The sequence below is a fragment of the Chelonoidis abingdonii genome, chromosome 18 (genome assembly GCF_003597395.2).
Source record: "Chelonoidis abingdonii isolate Lonesome George chromosome 18, CheloAbing_2.0, whole genome shotgun sequence".
NCBI classification, from domain to species: Eukaryota; Metazoa; Chordata; order Testudines; family Testudinidae; genus Chelonoidis; species Chelonoidis abingdonii.
In genome coordinates, this window is record NC_133786.1 from 16,321,560 (window position 1) to 16,342,977 (window position 21,418).

Genomic DNA, 21,418 nt, shown 5'->3' on the forward strand with positions numbered 1-21,418 from the left:
TTATGAATATCCTGATTACAAATACAAGCTCAGCCTTGCATTTTTAGCCCTGGATTTGCCGAGAATATGGTATTATACTTAGCAGCCTGATTAATGTCACGGTAACTAATTAGGGTGCAAGAGAGAGACTGATGATTCATTTAGAGTGTCAAGTGCAGCCAAATACTATTTTATCAAAGATAATTTACTGTAGTGAGGATTGCACAGATGGGAGCCGCAGGCTGGCATGAAGTGAGGTGATGGCCAAACAAACCTCAGAATCCTTCTGTATGGCCTGGTTTCATCAGAGAGAAATGTAAAGGGATGCAATCAAATTGTAATCTAGTCAGTTTAAAAAAAAATGAGCTAAAAGTCTTCCATGAGCTCCCCCTGGCAGGCCTGGTGATTTTACAATCACAATTTCTGTTTCTTTAGCTCTTCACACAACGAAAATTATATGAAGGAATCACAGGAGCATAACTGAGTCCAAAAGAAAGATGTTTACTAAATATACACAAACTTGTATACAAAGGGCTGGTTTCAATGGCTGCTAAAAGACAGAACACACTGAGCACCACTGGAGGGCTCACAAGCTATTTAAAGGGTTTATTAGCCTATTTCTGCACACCATATTTTCCTGTTTCATAAATGGTCTTCTATCCCATTTTACTGCGTGAAAGCCTTATGCAAAGCACTGGAGAAGCTCACTAGCTCAGGTCCCATTCTTGCAAATAGCTGTTACCAGACACATCGCTTACAACAGTGAGAAATCCTGGAAAAGCCAATGGGACTGTCCCTGTCACAGATATACAACTGAGAGCAGGTTATTGCAGGGTCTACCTGATCATAGACAGGACATTTTTGAAATTGATGATATACAAAGAGTGGGAGAGATTTTCAAAAGCACCTAATGGATTAGGGCACAAAACCCCAATGACTCCCAATGAGCAAAATGTACAAAACATCACACTAAAGAAATAATGAATAATACTTATCTAATTTCTTTCATCTAGAGCAACTTTAAGATGTTATGTGTAACACCAATGGGTACAACAGAGCCTACCCTTTCTGAGAGCAGAGTGATTTTTAAGTTGTCATGACTCTTTATGATCCATTGAGCCAGTTATGTAATTTGTTAAACATTTGATTTTGTTTTCCCCCCTACAGGATACACAGAATCAAAAGCTAACAACAAGCATTTGGTTTCGGCAGGTAAATGAATATTTTCTTCTCTAACTACATGTGATGCTGAAGCAGAGAGAGACCTTAATTGCTCTGTAGCATTTATTATACATTACTTTAGGTCGTTTGCTTTCTGACTCAGTTAATATTGTAATGATCAATGCAGAGTGCACCTCCACCAATAGATAGTGCTGTATCTTAGTGCTAAATGTCATCTTCTTATTGTACCCATCTGCGTGAGTTTAAGGGAAAGAAGTTTGGAGTCTTGCATGTGTGTGTTGGAGTTGATACTTTTAGTGTCCCTGTAACAACTTTGATTTCTGAAAAAACTGAAAAAAAATCATTCATAATGATTAATGTGATAGGTTTAGCCTCTTCCCTTTGTGGAATATCTGACTGTGATCTTCTCAAAACGTATTCCTTTGATATTATTTGACAACATCTTGGGGGATATCTTCCAGGGGCTAGGGCACATTCACCTGCAGTGGGGTCTTTCTTTCCTTCCCATGTGGAATTGAAGAAAAAAATCAGTCAGGTGTTTTAAACGGGTTCTCCACCATCCTCAAAAGCATCAGATAGGGTAGATGAACCAGACATACACATGTAGTGCTACTGAAAATATTTTAAAATGTCACTTAGCATTTTTTTATTTCAAAATTTTGACACTCTGCGCCAGAAAAAGGAAAAAAAAAAAAAGTCCTTTTCATATTTCAACCTACTGTGGACACAGGCAAGTCTCAGAGACTGCAGATTCTGAGAAATGCATTTTCTGAGCCAGCCTGGCCAGGGTGAACGAGATGGGGATAGTGGAGCTGAAGAGGAGTGCCTGCATCAGCACCGATTATACAGACTCCTGTTGACAGGTAAAGCAGCTGTGTTCTGATGAGAATATCCATTTTACGCACCCCTAAAAATCTATCCTGCAGGAAGCAGAGTAGGACTCACTGCTGCCTGAGCCCCTCTTTCTTGGCCATTAGCACAGGGGATAAAGCAATTATCACATTCCCAAAGCAGTGATATTTTCTGTACCTACCATCCCCTAAATCGTGAAGTCAATGGTTCAAACTCACTGTGGCACCTTGGTTAACCGGCCTTGCCAAGTCACAATATGGGAAACCACCCGGGCAGTCACACTCCATTTTCCCTCCCACAGATGTGGAAGGATGAGTTTCTCACCTGGAATTCCAGCCTCTATGATGGGATCAGGGAGATTTCCCTGCCACTCAGCACCCTCTGGTCTCCAGATATCGTCATCAACGAATTGTGAGTTTGGACTGGGTCAGAATTTTACTGCACGCCAGTAGGTTGGGGTGGGTTCAGGGTTTTTTGTTGGCTGATCAGTGCAAGCTCTGCCTCTGCCCACAGCAAGAACAAAAGGCTCCATCCGGGGGAGGATGGGGGGGAAGAAGAAAAAAAACATCTTTGTTTCTAATGGCTCTGGACAAGCTGTTTAAAGACTTTTCAGGGGATGGATTAACAGTCTGAGTCGCAGGTGTGAGACACTTAGCTTCTGTGGAGCGAGAGATTCCAAACACAGCAGGGTCAGCTTGGTGCTTCATTCTTCTAAGCCTCGTAAATTGAGTGCCACAGGCACTCTGTCTGATACTTAACCTGGTTCCCACAATTGTACTGCCTGGGCACCTCACCATCTTAATGGCTTCACCCTCACAGTACCTGTGGGAGAGAGACAGGGTGCTGCTTTGATGTCCATTCTACAGATGGAAAACTGAGGTGTAGAGAAACTTCTGTAGGTCACACAGGGTGAGCAGGGAATTGAACCTAGGGTCTACTAAGTCCCAGGCTAATGCCCTGGCCGCTGAACCACCCTTATACCTATAGTGTCACATGAGAGCTTGGAATCCTGAGCTTCTGCCACTCTGCTTGGACAGTCAAAAAAACCTCACTGCCTGTATCCTGTGCAATGAACTAGTCGGGTCTCTTTCCCCCACCCTCCCTGTGAAACAAACCCTCCTGTTCTGTACAGCGTGGATGTCAGCAGGTCCCCCGATCTCCCCTATGTTTACGTGAATGCTGCTGGGATGATCAAGAACTACAAGCCCATGCAGGTGGTGTCCGCCTGCAGCTTGGAGGCATACGCCTTTCCCTTCGACACCCAGAACTGCAGCTTGACCTTCAGCAGCATCCTGCACACAGGTGAGCATGACAGGACTCACCCTAGGCTTGGGATGCTCAGCTGGGGAGCGTGAAGAGGAACATGACTAGCATGTGTTGCAGGACTTAGCTCAGGGCTGCCCAGGGTAGGTGCCACACTGAGTGCTCCCTTTGGAATGTGGTGTTGGTCTGGTGCCAGCATCAATGCCAGGCATTTCATAAGTCAGCAGGCAAGCTCTATAGCAGCAAGGTAGCCAGTTCCATCTCACGCTGGATGTTGTAAGTCTGACTCTGCCTTTACACTGGCTCCCCTAGAGATCACCCAGGCTGAAAAGTGACCAACTGCATCTACAATGGCCACAGTCAAGATCCCACGGCATGGAGAGACAGAAAAGCCAATCGAGGGATATGGGAATGGTCTCCTAGGGCTCCAGTCAGTACAGGCAGTGTCCATATTGCATAAAGGAGCAGTTTAGTTCCTGAGCTGATGGGGCTCGTATCATTTTCAGGGGCATAGAGAAGGCCAGTGAAGCTCTTTTCCCAGCCCTGTGGCCACTGGCAGCTCGTGGAAGAAATGGGGTGAAACCATCCCATATTCACAGGACTCTCTTCCCCTGAGTCACAGCCCTTTGTTTGTGTCATTCCCAGTGGAGGATGTGGACCTCGCCTTCTGGAGAAGTCAGGAGGACATTAAGAACAACAAGATGTTGTTTCTGGATGATGGTGAGTGGGAGCTGCTCTCTGTGCCCTCACATCCCCGGGTTCTGCACATGGAGACTGGACGCTTCGCCCAGATTCAATTTAACGTAGGTATCAGCTATTTCTCCTTTGCCTCTAATGCGTGGACATCTTTCTATTTGGCACCTTCCACTTTCCCTCCTTTTCTTCTTTTCCACTCAGTGAGTTGTGCTGGGATTCAGAGTCTTTGAATCCATCACGAGCACATGGGCTCTGCTGTGCTTCACATTCTCACTAACACGCGACATGCTGCAATTCCCAGCTATCGATGGGTTGTGATCCACTGGCAAGTGGGCAGCTGCAACATGGAGGATAAGCCAAGATGAGGGTGTTAGCAAGGGAGAAAGCAAGTCATTCTGTAAAATTCCCCGGTACCAGCACTGGGAATGAGGTAGACAAGAGGGGCACAACCAGCTGGATGCTGGGAACATCCCTGGTTGGATCCCACATGGTCCAACGCAAGAGGCAGGGCTCTTGGAGATGAACCTCCAAAGCAAGTCAGCATTCACATTCATGCAGGCTCCCCGTCCGTCAGGCAGGACAGGGAACTCCCAGACAGAAAAGTAACAGTTGCAGCCTGAAAACAGGAACTCAGACCTGGTCCTCAAATACTCCAGTGAAGAGAATGTGAAATTTAGACCAATGTTGAGGTTGGTAGCTCTGAGCTAGCACCTGATCCCGGTACAGCAATGGCTACCATACCGTGACCTACTGCCAGGATCCCCAGCCAAGGGGGTATAGGTCTGAGTCAAATCAAGAATGTAGTCCAAGTTCACATGCTTTTGAACGGACCGCAAAATCTTTTTATTTACTTATTATCATCATCATTATTGTTTCTCTTATCATCAAAATGTTTCTCTCAATTCCGGACCTTGACTATACCATGACCAACAAATTTGGACCTTGACAAAGAATAACTGACTACCCCGGTCTAGAGGGTCAAGACTAGAAGCAGCGCTCTGTACCACGCCACGCCACAGGGGCTGGTCGGAGTAGAGGTCAATGAACCATCCTGGCCCAGGGCCAGTAGGTCAGCCAAAGTAGGGTTGGCAAGGTGCAAAGTTAGGAGCAGAACAGAGGGGACAAGGAACCAAGACTAGAAGCGGGGCCAGGGGCAGAGCTGAAGTCAGGAACTAGGTGCAAGTCATGTTATCAGGACTGCACAGACAGTCTCCAGGTGATTCCCCTGTCCCTTAAATAGAATGCCTAAGCCAGTCAGGGCACTCCGTAGACTCCTCCAGCCAGGACCTCTGTGGGTGGGACAGCCAGGGTGCTTGAACCTGTAGAGTGCATAGGCTGTTGTTCCCTTCTTTGTCAGAGCTGTTGAGTGGCCATGTGGACACAGCAGCCGCCCAGGAGCCAGCAGACCCTGCTTCCAGGCCTGCAGATCGTCACGCCTGTACACACAGACTTCGGGCTCCGGATGCTAAGGTGGTAACTGTGTAGTACACGGATAGAGTGGCTAGTGTGGACACTGAACAGGGCTGCTGCAGGTGCTCTGCCCCAGACATCCCTCTGTCACACCAGCACGGACACTTACATCGCTCATGAAATCAACTGGCAGCTGTACCTACGTTCCAAGCAGCAGCCTGTGGCTCCTTGCTGGAGAAGGCTGGAGTGTGGAGGGGAAGCAGCTAATTTGTCCACACCGCTTGCTGGAGGAAGAAAATGTGTTTTTGTTTTGATGAGCTTCTTGACTAAGAGTTAAACACCTCATTAATTTTGAAGATAGCAGCCTGCGAACATTATTAATGCCAGAGCAAATAATGAAGAGCATTTAAAGGGAAAAACACAAAGAGAAGCAACTGCAGGGTGGGCTGCGGATCTGGCACTCAGGTGAAACAGATACCCACTGGGTGGAAGCAGCAAACTCAACACTCGGGGCCTCGAGAACTCCAAGGCCTCTCAGAAACTTATCAGACCCCCTGGGCCCCAGGCTGCAGGCTGGACAGCTCCCCAACTGCAGACCCGCCCTCCCCAGTTTCCCAGCAGGACCCCCTTGCTAAGCACCACAAGCTCAGCCTCTCTCCCTGCCTTTCATACACCAGGGGAACACAGAGGAAAAGCAGGTACCTGGTGGTTTATCAGACCTCGCACAAGGATCTTACTAACAGTGACTGAGTTTAGGGCCAAGCTTTGGTCTGGGAGGTATTTTATCTGACTTCAGTGGAATCACCTGTGATTTACCCAAGTGTCTCCGAGAGGAGAATCAGGTCCAGTATGGCTGACCTTAATGCACTCACAGAAAGCCCTTACCCGACTGTTCAGTGCCTTGGAAGAACTGCTCGCCAGTCAGAGGACACCCCAGCCTGTCCTTGTAACTAGTAAACTGCCAGTTTTTCTTGTAAAAAAATTATTTTTGACAGAAAGTGACATTTTTCAAACTTTTAGAAAACATGGAACATTTCAACTATTAAAATCTTCTAGGTTTTCATAAAAACAAACCATTTTCAGGAACAAGGTTTCAGGTTTTTTAATTCAAATCCCAAAGCATTTCAGTTTTTGGTTCTAAGTTTTTTTTTGTTGAAGAACTAAAAATGTTCCAGGAGGAATTTAACATTTTTTATATATTTACATTTCTGCAAAAAATCATTAGCATCTTTCCTCCAGTGCCCCTAGTACTGTACCTGGGACCGTGGGGGAGCAGGCAGTAGCCTCGAGCAGTGGTAGCCTCTCTGGTGGCTCAGACTCTCTCACTGGTGCTGAGATCCTGGGGTGTGGCTTGCCCCGTGGAAATCCAGTGCTGTCCTGGCAGGGTGAATGTTACACTGAGTTAGTGCTGAGCCATCTGTTCTTAAGTTACACAATTACTTGCATACCCCCTCTACGTAAGCAGTCCCCACCACAGCACCCCTCTTTCCTGCCCCTGTACCTACAGTGCAGACTCACTGCTGCCTTGTTCGGTCCCAGCAAAGCCATCACCTTGGCACTTGCCCCAGGGATGTGCCGGGCATGTCGCAAGGCTCAGGCAATGTTTGGAAGCCAGGGCTGCTTTCAGCAGGGGGACCCCACGTGAAGACAATTGTCATGGCAAGGATGTCAGTTCTGAGCCTGGGACCCATTCCAGCAGCCACAGCAGGACATATTCCTCTAAGCCTGGGCTAGAGCAGAAACACACTGGGGTCCTGGACAGCAGGAAAATATGTGGACTACTATGACACTGAGATTATGGGGTATGCCCTGGGAATCTGCGGATTGATGGGCAGCACTGCACTGACAGGTAGGGGCACCCTGGGTATTGCCCTCCCATCTCCCCAAGAGCAGGCGAAGGGAGTTGTGCCCAGAATCACTCACACAGGAGTCCACTGGGCATTGACCTTGGGCACTGAGCAGGTCTGATCTGAAAAGAAGCACAAAACAGCCCTGCGCTACCTGACCAGCTTTCCAGCCAGAGTCACCTTTGACTCCTTACTGCCCTGGTAGCCCAGGTGAGAGGAGAAAATTGCAGCCTTCCCGTCTGCAAGAGAAATCACAGAGCTGTGGGGAGAGAATGTAGCCAACTTAGTGGCAAACCTGTGTCTGGGTGTCAAACTCTGTCTGTGCCATAAAGACAGTCATGCAAAATTAAGTGCTGGTGGGGTCTGCTATCAAGGAGACAATTCATGCCTAACCTTGGGTAATATTCCATCTCCAATGTGCGGCTGCTGTACATGCTCGGAATGAGATTGATCTCCTTCATTAACATCAATGGGCTGCAAATACCTTTGTGTACTTATTATTACCTGGCTTTAATGGATAATGAAATTGTGGCATAATATTGCTAACACCTGAAGGGTGTCTAATGGAGAACACAACTGAAACTAAAGTGCTTTCCTCCCTTTGCTGGAGCATTTAAAGGCATCAGCTTCTTAGCCTATTAGAGAGGATGGGATTTGGCTGGTGTAAGATCTGCAGAGAGTGACTCCCAGCTGAGGCCAGCTCAGCGTGGGTCCTACCGGCCTAGCCAGGAGGAGGTAACCCCAGTTGACTCCTGGTGGCTCAGCGAGAAGAACTGGGGTTTATGTACCACCCGGCTCCTGCTCTGAGCCTTGGATCAGGTAGCACACAGGATGCAGCCACAGCACGTCCCACATCTGGCTGGGGGCTCCACTGACTAGCTAAGTCTGCCCTGGTATCTGGCTACCAAATGAGCTTGATAGAAGTCTGTTGTATTGTGCTATGGGTGAACCTGGGTGCAAGACCCCAGCCAATTACAGTTGCTTCTCTCATGGAACTCATGCAAGGCTCCCCCTTTTCCTGCACCCTGCCGGAAAGGGTGAGATCCAGACTACGACCTTCACATGGCAACATGACCCACTGGGCCAATGCTTTGTTCTTCAAGAGCACCACAATCAGGAGCCTGGTACGAATGGCCAGAGACATCCGAGATGCAATGAGATCAGGACTGCTCAAGACACTCAGACGCGGAGGTGGGGGAATGGGCTACCTAGGCTTAATTTCTTCCCTCATGATTTTCATTCGGCACTCTGAGTGGAACTGAGTCTCGCTGAAAACTGTTCTCTGCCTTGCAACAGTTTTTTAATAGGAATCGTTGTCTCATCACATGCTTTGACACCCAGGGGTTTTGATTTAAAAGTTTCAGGTTCCTTCTGATCCATTTTGGCAATGGTCAGACTTAAACCAAACCCAACAAGTTGCGTTCTATCCGCAATACGGATAGATTTGGAAAAGTTCACTGGTCCCAGAACTTATCATGCCACCACCTAGAAATCTCATGAAGGACCCAGTTACAGAGAGCAAAATGTTTGGCTTCAAGTTTTTGTTAAAGGTTTGCAGGGCCCTAAAAACTGTTGCATGAAATACAACTGATTGTGTTTCCCCATTTGAAGCCCAGACTAGGTGAATTCTCATGGCTACCGGTTTTGCAGCATGAAGGTTTGCACAGCTTCCTCCAAGATGAAAGGCAGGGAGGCAGCAGGTGAGTTTGTCTCATTACTTGGATCACAAATACCACAAAACCAACCACTCTTGGTGTTTGGGGATGTCTGCTTCTGTCTGCATCTGCAAAGCCCAGAGGCAAAGGGATCATGTGGAGAGATATATGAAGAGAAGTTCCCCAAACTCTTGCCATCCTCAAAAACATTCCAGGTTTGTGGGGAGAAAATTCAAGCTGGTTGTGAATTCAAAAAAAGTTTTGGTCACATCTCTCTTTGGCCAATGTAACAATCCCTCGCTCCTAGCCCACCCTGCACCACTTAGGTGAGTGGCATGGAGGAGCTCCCACATCTCTCAGTGCTCTTACTCAACAGGTATCTGCCTCTTAAAAGATGCTAAAAATCCAAAGCCTCATTGTTTTTAGGTTACACTTCAAATTAGCGCTGACTTCTCTTCTCCACCCCAGGTTGTTATCCGAAGACGCCCCCTGCTATATGTGGTCAGTCTGCTGATCCCCAGCCTGTTCCTGATGGTCATTGACCTGGCCAGCTTCTACCTGCCACCCAACTGTGGCACCAGGATAACTTTCAAGACCAGCGTGCTGGTTGGCTATACTGTCTTCAAAGTCAACATGTCAGACAAGCTGCCGGGCACTGCGGTCAGCACTCCCCTCATTGGTGAGCTGGGTTTGGCCAGGGCATCTTGGACGGGCTGTGCTGTTATGGTAGGGCCTCTATTCTAAGGGAGCACGTAAATCTGCAAACACTAGAGGTCAGAGATGGTGAAGATTCATGAGTTTATTCTATCCAGCCAAGATTCATTCTCCAGACTAACATTAAAATGGGCAGACTTGGGCAGTAATGGGACATCTGCCTTGGTCTAATCTAAAGTTCCATGGTCTAACCATTCTCACTGCAGGGAAATGTTGACGGACATTCATCCATCTCTTCCCTGCTGACCAGGTGTCTTACTCTGACCAGGTGGGGCCTCCCTTGGGTGCCAGTACCATTCTTCTTCTTTAAACACCTGTTGCTAACCCTGATTTGACGTGTGCATCTTCTGACAAAAGAATCTCTGGAAAAAGAACTACAGTGCCGCTGACACCCTGTGTGCACTGCAAACCCTCCTGGCATCACCCAAACACTCATCCTGCATGGCTCGGCTAGGCGCTCAGCAGCATGGTTGTGTCAGATTTTCAGCCCAGAGTGGACTAGATTTGTATTTCTCAACCACTGTGCTAGTGGAAATCAGGTTTATGGAGGGTAGTAATTTTATTAACACGGTGGATGCACACCTTGCATGGCTGCAGTAAGAGGATTTGAAAATGGTTTGAAAACACTTCAAAGCCCCAGTGTGGACAGAGCCTTAGGATATGTCTGCACTGTAATCGGGAGCTGCAATTGCAACACGTGTAGACGTACCTAAGCTAGCTTTCACCTAGCTGTGAAGCTGTGGCAGTACAGGCTAGCCCCACAATGCAGGACCCTAGGGACATGCTTGAGTGGCTAGCCCATGTTGCCACCATGGTTTCCTGACTGTTGCTACTCAAGTTAGCTTTGCCCTCGCTAGATCAAACCTAGCTTGGGTATGTCTACATGCTCTGCAGTCACACCCCATGACTGCAGTGTAGATACACTCTTACAGACTATTTCAGCTATTGCAGTTTGGTGTCCTGGTTGCCTGCCCCACTCAGTAACATTCCTTTCTCCTCCCTCATTGCCTCAGGCGTGTTCTTCACGGTTTGCATGGCCTTCTTGATTCTCAGCCTGTCCAAGTCTATCCTGCTAGTAAAGTTCCTTCATCTGGGGGAAGACTCTGTACGGAAAAGGCTCTTCTCTGGCTGCTGGGTGGGCAGTGCCTTAGACAGAGGCAGCCCCGGTGAGAGACCCCAGGCTCCCAGGCTGCAAGCAGGTGATATTGCAGGTACATGCAAGGCTGGGTTTTCGGCACACTCTGTGCACATACAGCCCCTTGAACTGCTGCCTTGCTGAACATGATTTGCTGTCATTGCAGGCCCCTTGTTGCATGGGAAAGAGGAGGAAGAGAAAGGAGAGGGGCCTTGGAAAGTGACAAGCACCCGGAAGGCCCCAGTGGAGAAGATCCTGGCAGAGCTCCTCCTGATCAGCTCCCAGCTCCGTGCACTAGACTGGGCCAACAGATTAGAAGTCAACTGGCTCACGCTGTCCTACAGGCTGGATAGACTGCTGTTCTGGGTGTACGTCCTGACCCTGGGGGTGTATGCAGTCACACTCTGCTCCCTGTGGGTGGTCTGGAGCACCCAGTAATGGTAGCGGGGGCATGACAAAGTGAACATCAGAGATGCAGATACATTCAATGCTGGTGGGGACTGGTTGGGCTCACAGGGGCAGGGAATGGGCTACTGAGTGTCCATCTCTTGGGCTCCATATCCAGGTCAGAGGGGTGAGTTGGCTTCTTTGGGGATGGGAGGACAAGACCTTCCCCCTGTAGGGCATCATTTCCAATCTAGAGCAGGGCCTAAAATCTTTACCCTCTGCCAATGATCACGTGGCCCATTGGGACCGAACCCCCTCACCTTCCAGCTCATACTCCAGGAGGCCATCCCGGCTTTGTGGATCTGTGGAGTGCTTGGTCTCCAGGATCATCTCTCTGGCACTCTCCCTCCAGAACTAAATTCATGCAGAAACAAAAAGCAGAAACCCCACAAAGAGCCTTTACCTGCAGCTGTCTCTCGCCGCTCGTTACCGCCGGGCTAGTGCTTAGCTCCAATTGCCCATGAAATGCTTCCACTGCTATTAAGGAAATGAAGAACATCAGACAGGTTTTGAACCACCCCCATCCAGCCCCTTCCACCAGTGGGAATAACCTCTCTGTCTTGACCTCCCCTAATTTCAACTGGGAGGCGCTTCCCCAGAAAGTGCATTCACAGACTCCCGTGGAGTTTTCTCTGCTCCCAGCAGCTGGCGGAGGCATTTCAGCTTCGCAATCCAGCGAGAGGGGCAGGTGAGGTGCACCCAGAGTCCATTCCCACCATGCCTAGAACTGCAGGTATGTCCCAGTCCTTTCTGCCCCACGGGACCTCGGCTTGCTGACCTTTGGCAGCTATGGAAACATCAATCCTTAGTGGTAAATCCTGCCTTTGACAGGGCCAAGCGGCATCACAAACGGCCCGCAGCTCTCAGGCACAGATTTGGCAAAACACATCAAGACATGCTTAGTATTAAGTACATGCTCAAGTCCATCCATAGTCAGCCAAGTCCTTAAGCACACGCATTGTTGCCATCAGTCGTCAGGGCAAGGGGAACTGGGCGTCCAGAGTCCTGTGTTCGATGTCCAGTTCTACCATTGAGTGGTCTCGGGCAAGCCACTGAAAATCGCTCTGTTGCATGATTTATTGCTCTGTTAGATGGAGCCCACCAGCTACCTGCTTCCAAGGAGTGAGCTGCAAGACTGGGGAGCATTTGCAATGCAGCTGGAGCTCCCCAGCAGCTCCAACCCACAGTGCTCAACTCTTCCCAGAACCCAACGCACAACCAGTCTGCCCTGTTTCTGGCCTCTGATGCTGAGTTACTGTCTTGATGTACAGTACCAATGCAGAGAGTAAAGCATTTCATCCAGTACAAACAATATTCTGGCTGGCTTGTAATAAGCCATTCCTCCACGGCATTAGTTCAGTGTCTGCTTTTCCGCCTTTGACCCAGGCAAGTCCATTTCAACTAGTGGGAAGATCTCACCTGTCTACATCCCCATTCTGTGCTTGTGGGTAAAGAGCTTCAAATGCTAAAAAATGACATTGCAAAAGTTGTTACATTTAAAGTGGAGTTTTCCCCACTTCTGTAAATATCACCGTGCCAGGAGCCAGTGTGGCAATCATTTAACAGAGAGCTATTCAAATGAGGTTAAACAGAATTCAGTGTGGAGGAGACACTCTCTTATGCCAAAGCCCAGTTTGTGTGCATTACACAGAGCGCTGCTTTTTTTTAAAAAAACAGTAACACATTTATAACTGTCCCCTCCAGGCAGCCAAGAACTTTGTGCTGCTGATAATTAATCAATGAAATATAGTGGAATGGTGAAAAAGTCCCATCTTCTCTCCCATGGAGATGCTGGTTATTTATTTCCCCTGTTTATTTTTATTATAAGGATAGGAACACAATGTAGGGCAGTTTTCTTATTGCGCTAATAAAATCTTATTTTCAAAATGCTGCTGCTATACATTTGGACCCATTACACCTGTCACAATCACACTCCCTCGGAAAGATGAATAAAGCCAATGAGAATCACAGATGGAAGAGAATGCTCAGGTCTCCTCCTCATCCCAAACAGGATATTTTGCTAGCATTTGGCCATCATTGTTACAGTCAAGCACTTTGCCTAGAGAGCAGAAGACACTCACTTCAGATGTGTACCTACAAAAGGAACAAAGTTTATTTGAGTTCCACTGAAAACCTCACACTACCAACTCCTGTCAAAGCCCCATCACCTTGCTGGGCCGAATCAAAGGTTATTGAACTTTTCTGGTGAGTGTACTTTGTCCAGCAGAAATACATCTGATTAATTCCCTTTCAGTTGAAATCAAGCTTCTGAATTCTAAGGGGCGCCATCTGATTAGAAATCACATGCTGGTAACAGATACATTGCTTTGCCTCATTTTAGAATATTAAAAGTGAATGTACTATCAAAAAGTTCAAATTACTTGGCAGCCTCTAGATGATTGTCTAAACTGAGAAATGCAAACTGTGGGAACTTACACCATTGCTGACTGTCACTTTCCCAGACAGCTTCTCAGCACTGCATTGTCAGGGTAGCAGCTAACCATTCGTTTAGAAACAACTGTTCTAGTTGGATTAGTTCATGGAAACATTTTCATTTCTTAGTGCATTAAACATAAAAAATTCTTATTAAATTTTGGGGCCCAATTTGAAATTGATTTTGAACTTTTAGCACACTGACTGGGGGTGAGGGACACTGGCTGGTCCAGCTGAGCGATGAGCCTGGTAAGTTGGTACAGCTGCTTTAAAAGATAGGGAACTGCTAACCATTCTCTTGGTTGCACTGTTCTCCTTTACAATGGGCCGAAACAAAGCTCCTGAAGCCATCGGCAGTGCCTTTCCTCACTAGGTTCACAGCTGCTTTGCCCCTTTGTAGCAGACTGTCTGCCATGGTGCGGCAGGGAGGTTCTTGTCCTGGTTCCGTCACACCTGCAGTCCGGCAGAAAGGGGTCCCTTTGATTAGACTAGGGGTCGGCAACATTTCAGAAGTGGTGTGCCGAGTCTTCATTTATTCACTCTAATTTAAGGTTTCGTGTGCCAGTAATACATGTTAATGTTTTTAGAAGGTCTCTTTCTATAAGTCTATAATATGTAACTAAACTATTGTTGTATGTAAAGTAAATTAGGTTTTTAAAATGTTTAAGAAGCTTCATTTAAAATTAAATTAAATTAAAATGCAGAGCCCCTGGACCGGTGGCCAGGACCCGAGCAGTGTGATTGCCACTGAAAATCAGCTTGTGTGCCACCTTCGGCACGCATGTCATAGGTTGCCTACCCCTGGATTAGACTCTGTGATGGAAGAGGAGCCTAACAAGCCACACCTGGGGGGCTGGATGGCTCAGGCACCCAGTGATGGGAGATAGTGCATTGTATCTTCAGATACCTGTCTAGATCCAGCCCTCCCTGGTACAGACCAAAGCTCATTCTTTACGATTAGTGGCTGATGTAAAACGAGTTTGATGGTCCCCTAAGCAGTGGGGAAGATTCCCAAGTTGCCAGTTGGCACCAGCTGAGACCCAGCGCTCACTTGCAGAGTTGCAGTCACAGTAGAGGAGTCAAGGACTGAGTTGCCTTGAACACTGACCTGCCCTCATGCAGGCGGCATTGCAAGAGAGAGCATGGTTTGCTTTGGATCCCACAGGCACAGAAGCCACATGTAATCCGACAGAACAGAGCCTGATTCTTCACATTGCTTTGGTTTGTGCACATGAATACAGCCCGGTGGCTTTCCCATCACAGAGTACATGACTGAAGCCATGTAAGCCACCCATCTGTGAGTCCACCTCTATTTATTGTGAGTTATTTACCTAAGGAGACATTTATGTGTCCATAATTAGTAAGACAATGCAGCACCGAGGCGTTTATGATAGCCTGGTTCTTAGCACAGAGCAAAACCATCAGGATCTGAAATGACCCATGACAGTGATTTGATTAGTGAAATGTGAAACTGAGCTTCGAGCTCAGCCTCACACTGAAAATCAGCTTCCAGCCTCCGCAGATCAGATCAAGGAGGTGATGTACTTAAGTTTGTGCTTCATTTGGCAGGGCCATAATGCTTATTTAGTTGGGGATTGGTCCTGCTTTGAGCAGGGGGTTGGATTAGATGACCTCCTGAGGTCGCTTCCAACCCTCATCTTCTATGAATCACAGCAAAGTCTTACCCAGGAGCTGTGTGGGCCACATCGAGCTTGTGGGTGCTGCATCCCAAAACACAGATGCACTAAGTAATACAACCACACAGAGGAACAGCAGCAAGGGAAGGGAGAGGTTAAGACGCAGTGAAGCAAGGGGACAGGAGGTGCTTCTGGCTGAGATTTCAAAGGAGGAGACCAAGACACACAGGGAGAGCTTTCCAGATGCTGGCAGGTACCGAGAAGGTTCTCACACTTGGCCGAGCGTACCTTTGTTCTCCACTAGGACTGGATTGGATAAGAGGCCGTCTGCTTGCTGCTGCCCCAGCTGCTGAGCATGGGCCCTTCACTCGAGGGAGAGAGGGATGTGTGCTTCGGAGGTGGGCTCCCAGGACAGACCCCCAGCAAGTGAAGAATCGGCGCCAAGAAGAGCCAAGGGAGCAGCATCAAGAGGACACAGGCAGGCTTGTGCCAGCCTAGTTCCTAGTATCTGGACAGAGCCTGCTAGATCGCCAGGGTCACCCTCGGCAGCTCCAGCAACCCACGCAGGCAACACGTGGCTGGAGCTAGGAACTTTGACTCTGTACGCAGCCCAGGGTTTATTTCCGGTCTCGGAGCATCAAATCACAGCAGACGTGCAGTCCTGAGGAGTCTGAGGTTCCCTAGCAGGTGGCAGGGCCAGATAGGCTTTGTAATAATGTTTTATTGATTTTGAGGCCTCAAATACGCTCTGAAATGGGAGTTCTGGCAACCTTGAGACAGGCTCCTTCTCTGCTCCCGCTGCTCAGGGCAAGTGGTGGCTCTCCACGGTTCCCACTGCCCTGGTCTGTGCATGGCGAGTGCTGAAGGGGTGCTCAGGGAAAACTTCATTACCAGGGTGCGAGGTTTGGCTAGGATCTTCAGTCCCATAATCCCCTCCCCAGAGGTACCATTGGGCCCATCCACCCCTCATTAATGTTGGCCAAGTGCCAACAATGTGCTTGATGCTGTACAAGGCAGACGGCCTCTGCTCCAAGGAGCTCACACATGGCAGTGCCAGTAGTGGCAGGACTCAGGAGCTGGGTCACAGGGGCTTGGGAGCTCCAGTCCCAGGAAACACAGAGGTGAGGCAGAGGGATATGCATGTACCCAGAACTCTCATAAGGAGCAATTACAGCAGAGGAGAGACTTTCAATGCAGTGTGCTCATCACTAGGACAACTCAGGGGGTCAGTGGACCCCAGAGACAGGCCCAAGGTAGCCAGGGGTCCAGCATGGTGTTCAGATCCTTTGAAAACATCTACCCTGCAGACTAAGCTGGGGCTCCGACTCAGGTTTCAGCTCAAGCCCCTTGCCCTGCCTTTCCATCCACACGCATATCAACCTGCCTTAGGTCAGCAGGCACTCAGGACCAGGGGCCTAGGACCCAGCATCCAGGTCCTGCAGAGGTCCATCAGGTCCATTTTGCAGCGTGGACACAGCTCAAGCCACAGATCTGAGTCAGACAGTCAGCACAGTGCAGTATGGACGTATTATCCCGGCTGTGGGACCCGGGTCCAGCCTTTTGAAACCCAGCTTTGCGATGCAGTGTGGACATGCAAGCACGGGCTTGGCAACACTGAGTCCACAGAGCTGGGCATAGCATGCCATGTAGACACACCCAGAGCTGTGTGTTCAGATCAGCATCACTGTCCAGATGCAGCTCAACGCAGGCCAAGGTAGTGCCCTCTCTTCTCCTGCTTTGGGACACGTTCTCCACCCCAGGCTTCACGCTCAACTGGCTGGATTCAGGCTGGAGAACGAAGCGTGGATTAATGAATTAATAATTTGAGCAGATACGAGGCATCAGGCGGTCGAGTCAAGGCTTGGTTGGCATCTGTCAGTAACTATCAATGCAAGTAATGAACCATCAATACCACCCTTCCTCCCCTGCAACAGCTTAGCCAGGAAAGCTGCAAGTGCAGCTGGAAGGCTGAGAAACTGCCATGCTGGCAGCCCAGAGAGAAAGGAAAAACCTGAGAGTCAAGCTTCCTTCATGTCCTACTCTCCCTACACATCCGCCATGGGAAGCTGCCGGTATTTGCCAGGCAGGGTTGTTTTCCTCCATGCCACATTGGAGATGTATCACGAGCCCTTTTGGTGTGAGCAGCTTCAGCCAGTGCTCCTGAGGGGGCAGCATTGACCAGCATGTTCAACTATGGATCCCCCAGGCTTGGAGTGTGGGGTGTGTTTGGCTGGGAGGGGTCAAACTGCCTCACCCCATTCCCTCTTCTCAGAAGCAGAGCAAATGACAGGGTGGATCGGGAACTCCAGAGTTAGAGCCACCTGCCACTGCAGAGTAAATTGTTACCAGAAGAAATTCAAACAGACGTTCAGTCCCAGGCTAGGCCACTTGCCCCACCCAGAAGGAGACACTGCAGGATCTGCAAGGCCCCTGCTTTGTGCTTCTCCTCAGCCCCAGGCAGAACCCAATGGCTTCTCCTCCATTTCACTGGAATCTGGGGTTTGTCCAACCTCATGGTTAAAGCAGAGCTCACAGAATGCAAATCCACCTGGGGATTCCCTGACGCCTACTTGGTTCCGAACAGCTCTGCTTGAAGCTTCCTTCTTGTGGTAGATGCTGCTCAGCTGGTGGCTTCACCCCGATCCGTGGGCAGACGCTGCCTGTCACCAGTGCTTCACTCCACATGCAGTGTCACTGGAGATAGGTACCTGCGTGCGACCATCCTAAAGGAGCTCCACGCAGGCTGGGGCAGGGTAGCACATTGCCACCACAGCAGCTTCAGCCTGCAGCCTGAGCTCAGCTCCTGTTGTCTGGTATTGATTGGCTAAAACAGCCCCAAGCGCCTAGATGAGTCCAAGGCCATTTGTGTGTCTGCAGGAGCATTGGAGCCATGAAATTTCCCCTGCCCTGTGGGAACGCCAGCCGGCTCCCTAAGCTAAATTAAAGACTTAACAGTGCAGCAGATCCTCCCATGCCCGATATCCTTCAAAAACCTATTAGCTTTTATGGGAAGCTGTCTCCATATAAACAAGAAATGGCTCCGTGCTCTGCAATTTACAAACCACTGCTACACCCTCAGCTCATTTTTAAACTTCCCCATTCCCCTGTCCTTCCTCAAGCCCCTTGCCTCTGGCTCTCCATCTCCTACAGAGTCCCACCTTCTGGGAAGCAGAGAGGCTGCTTTATTCCTTTTTCAGGGCTGCTGCCATTTTAAACTATGACCCAAGCAACATTACTGCCTTGGTGGCCAAAATCCCTCTTGGCTGTGGCTAGACTGTATTCAGGATGGAGCCAGCAACAGGCCAGGTAGAGTGTAAAGCAAAGGGTTACTATGCAGGTACCTGAGGGGTATGGGGCTGAATGGGGTCTTCAGTAGGCACCCTATAAATAGGGAGCACTGAGGGAAACAGAGGGTAAAACTATATGGATGTTGGCTCTGCCACTCAGGAAATACTGAGTTTACTTCTCTGGCCTGCAGTCATTGTTACACAGAGCCTCTGTTTATTTGCCCTGGGGCCTTACCATGGAGCTATGGTTAGAAAAGTGACTATGTACAAAGGCCTCTTATTCTGCAGAGAACTTTCTGCATAGCCAGAGCCTGTGTTTCATTTCACTGCCGGCTATAGGGCTGGTACTGCTAGGGAAGAGCAGGCTAAATTCTGTTCCATCCCTTCTTGCAGGGAGCGAGGCACCAGTGGTTCCACCCACTGCAATTCCACAGGTTACAGAGGCCAACTTGGCCCCTGAGATCTTTATCCCTGGCGGGGATACCAAAGCCTGTTTTGCTTTAATCCCAGCTGGACTGTGCATGGCTGCAGGTGGGAGTTTTCCTTGGAAATTTGATCAAGACATTATTGTGAGATAAATGCAGAACTGCAGGGTGCCCCTTTCCTGGACAATTTTCAAAGTAGATCCTCACTTTAAAGTTTAAACTGATCTTGCTGGACAAATACTAGGCCCAGTTTTGCATTTCTGTAGCTCCTTCAAATGCTTTATGGGCCTTGCAAAGTGCCTTGCAAGCCATTGATTCATCCTCAACTCGTTAATGTGAGCTGCAGTAGCAGAGGCAAGTAATTAATCCTATTGTACACATGGGGAAACTGAGGCACAGACAGGGGCTGTAACTTGCCCAAGGTCACAGAGCAAGTCCGTGGAGCAGGCTGGGAATGGAGTCAAGACATGACTATCTATCTACTACTCTAACTTTTCCATCATACTCCTCTCCCCATATGAGACAAAACAATGAAAACATAAGGCAGTTGGGAGGCATATAACATTGAGGTACATTGGCAGAGCTGTGTCAGACTGGCATAACAGGGGTGGGGCATAGGTCAGGACAGAGGTACATCAGCAGAGCAGGGAATGAGCACTATACAGCCATTGCCTGCTCTGTACCAGACTTTACCTCGATCACTCTTCAGAGCAATACTTTTACAAGAATCAAATTCACTCAAAAATTTGGAAAGAAGAAAAAAAGCTATAAGAAAACAGTGGAGGAAATGTGAGGACACCAGCAAATTTAACAAGTACTTCAACTGTTCTTCAGGTACTCTCCAAAGGGGACTAATAATTGGAGCCATTCCACACAGAAGCTCAAGGACGGTCATTTCTGAGATTATATGCAAAAGTAAACTACATGCTATGTTCCATCGTTGAGAGCTGTGGGGGCCCGAGGAGAGAGTTTAATTCCAAGTGAATTTCATAGTTTATGGTGGCTGGGGGCTCTAAAACAAATGTGAGGGGAGGAAAACTAAAGACCATTGAGATCATGACCTGCCTCAATCAAAAATCTTGAGCCTGATCCTCACACTGAAAAGCTGATGAGAAAAAAACTCTCTGCAGCATGGGGAGAAAGAATACCTGAAACAGCCTCAAAACAGGAGATGGGAGAAGAGAGGATGCTTCCATTCAGGGCCGGCTCTAGCCATTTCGCGGCCCCAAGCACGGCGGCATGCCGCGGGGGGCACTCTGCCACTCGCCAGTCCCGCGGCTCCAGTGGACCTTCCGTGTGCCTGCGGGAGGTCCACCGGAGCCGCGGGACCAGCGGACCCTCCGCAGGCACACCTGCGGGAGGTCCACCGGAGCCGCCTGCCTCCCTCCCGGCAACCGGCAGAGTGCCCCCCACGGCATGCCGCCCCAAGCAGGCGCTTGGTGCGCTGGGGTCTGGAGCCGGCCCTGCTTCCATTAATTCCACTAGGAGCTAACCATGCAGATTTAACCTACCCAGGGGAATCACCCAGCACACCCTGCTGACGGGCTTTCCACAAAGTCCTTAGAGACTCTAGTAGGTTCTCTGCAGCCCCAAGGCAACCATACAAAAGCCCAGATTGGATCATCCATGCATTAATGACAAGCAGTCTGAGGTCAGGGAGAGAGTCTTCAGTTGAGTGACTGATGTTTCCCTTGTAAACAAACATTTATTTACTTGCAAACTGGACGTAAAAGTCGCTTTTGCCACATTTGAAGCAATTTCTTGCTTTGCTTAAGTCTAAGAACAAAAGTGTATTCAGCATGGATAGACTGTTGCAACCAATACTGCAGTTTGCATAGGAATTTGTTTAATTTCTCTGGATACAGGACAACCCAGGAGACTAGGAACCACTATAGACAACTGCTTCTGAATGCTGAATATAGCTTGGAGTGTGATTCCTCTCGCTTGCTAGTGTGTCTAATAAAAGTTAGCAATACTTGAAAGGAAATCCAAGTAGTTCTTCACTAGAGCTGAGCTGGGGGTTTTCTGACAAAATGTTTTTCCATTGGAAAAAATCTTCAAAACAGATGCTTTCCAGTTTTGAAGAACCTCTAAATTTGGTGGTGGGGGGCGGGGAATGAATTTGAAATTGAAAGTTTGAGAATAGCCTAAAGTCTTACTTCAACACTTCCAAACGAACAGTTTGAAATGACTTTTCATTTGGAAATTTTATTTCATTTATACTAAAAAAAGGTTAATTTTTTTAAAGGTCATAATTGAAACAAAACATTTTGATTGACCTGATCTGCATATTTGTGGTTCGTGAAAATGTTCAAGGTGTCAACTTTTTGTCCTGATTCAGGACAGGTGTTTTCTTTCCCCCTCTCAAAAACTCAGTTTCTCATGGGATGTGAAAACTGTTTCCTGCCCTGCTCTTTACTATTACGCCATCACTCTGAATCACTGCGCATTTCCGC

The 21,418-nt window shown here is 48.5% G+C and overlaps 1 protein-coding gene across 1 annotated transcript; it reads left to right on the forward strand.

The window, feature by feature from the left end:
* The first annotated feature begins 2,314 nt into the window (after positions 1-2,314).
* HTR3B (5-hydroxytryptamine receptor 3B) lies at positions 2,315-11,231 on the forward strand. Its single transcript, XM_032796134.2, has 6 exons — positions 2,315-2,424; positions 3,146-3,315; positions 3,922-4,079; positions 9,353-9,563; positions 10,612-10,809; positions 10,900-11,231. The coding sequence occupies exons 1-6, from the start codon at positions 2,315-2,317 to the stop codon at positions 11,169-11,171; spliced, it is 1,119 nt and encodes a 372-aa protein (XP_032652025.2). The 3' UTR covers positions 11,172-11,231.
* The last annotated feature ends 10,187 nt before the right edge of the window (positions 11,232-21,418 follow it).

Bases quoted from the DNA above. Each gene is read 5' to 3' on its own strand.
- HTR3B (XM_032796134.2), top strand. From the start codon at position 2,315: ATGTGGAAGGATGAGTTTCTCACCTGGAATTCCAGCCTCTATGATGGG. The intron at 4,080-9,352 runs GTAGGTATCAGC...TCTCCACCCCAG, and splicing joins TCGCCCAGATTCAATTTAAC to GTTGTTATCCGAAGACGCCC. The intron at 9,564-10,611 runs GTGAGCTGGGTT...TCATTGCCTCAG, and splicing joins GGTCAGCACTCCCCTCATTG to GCGTGTTCTTCACGGTTTGC.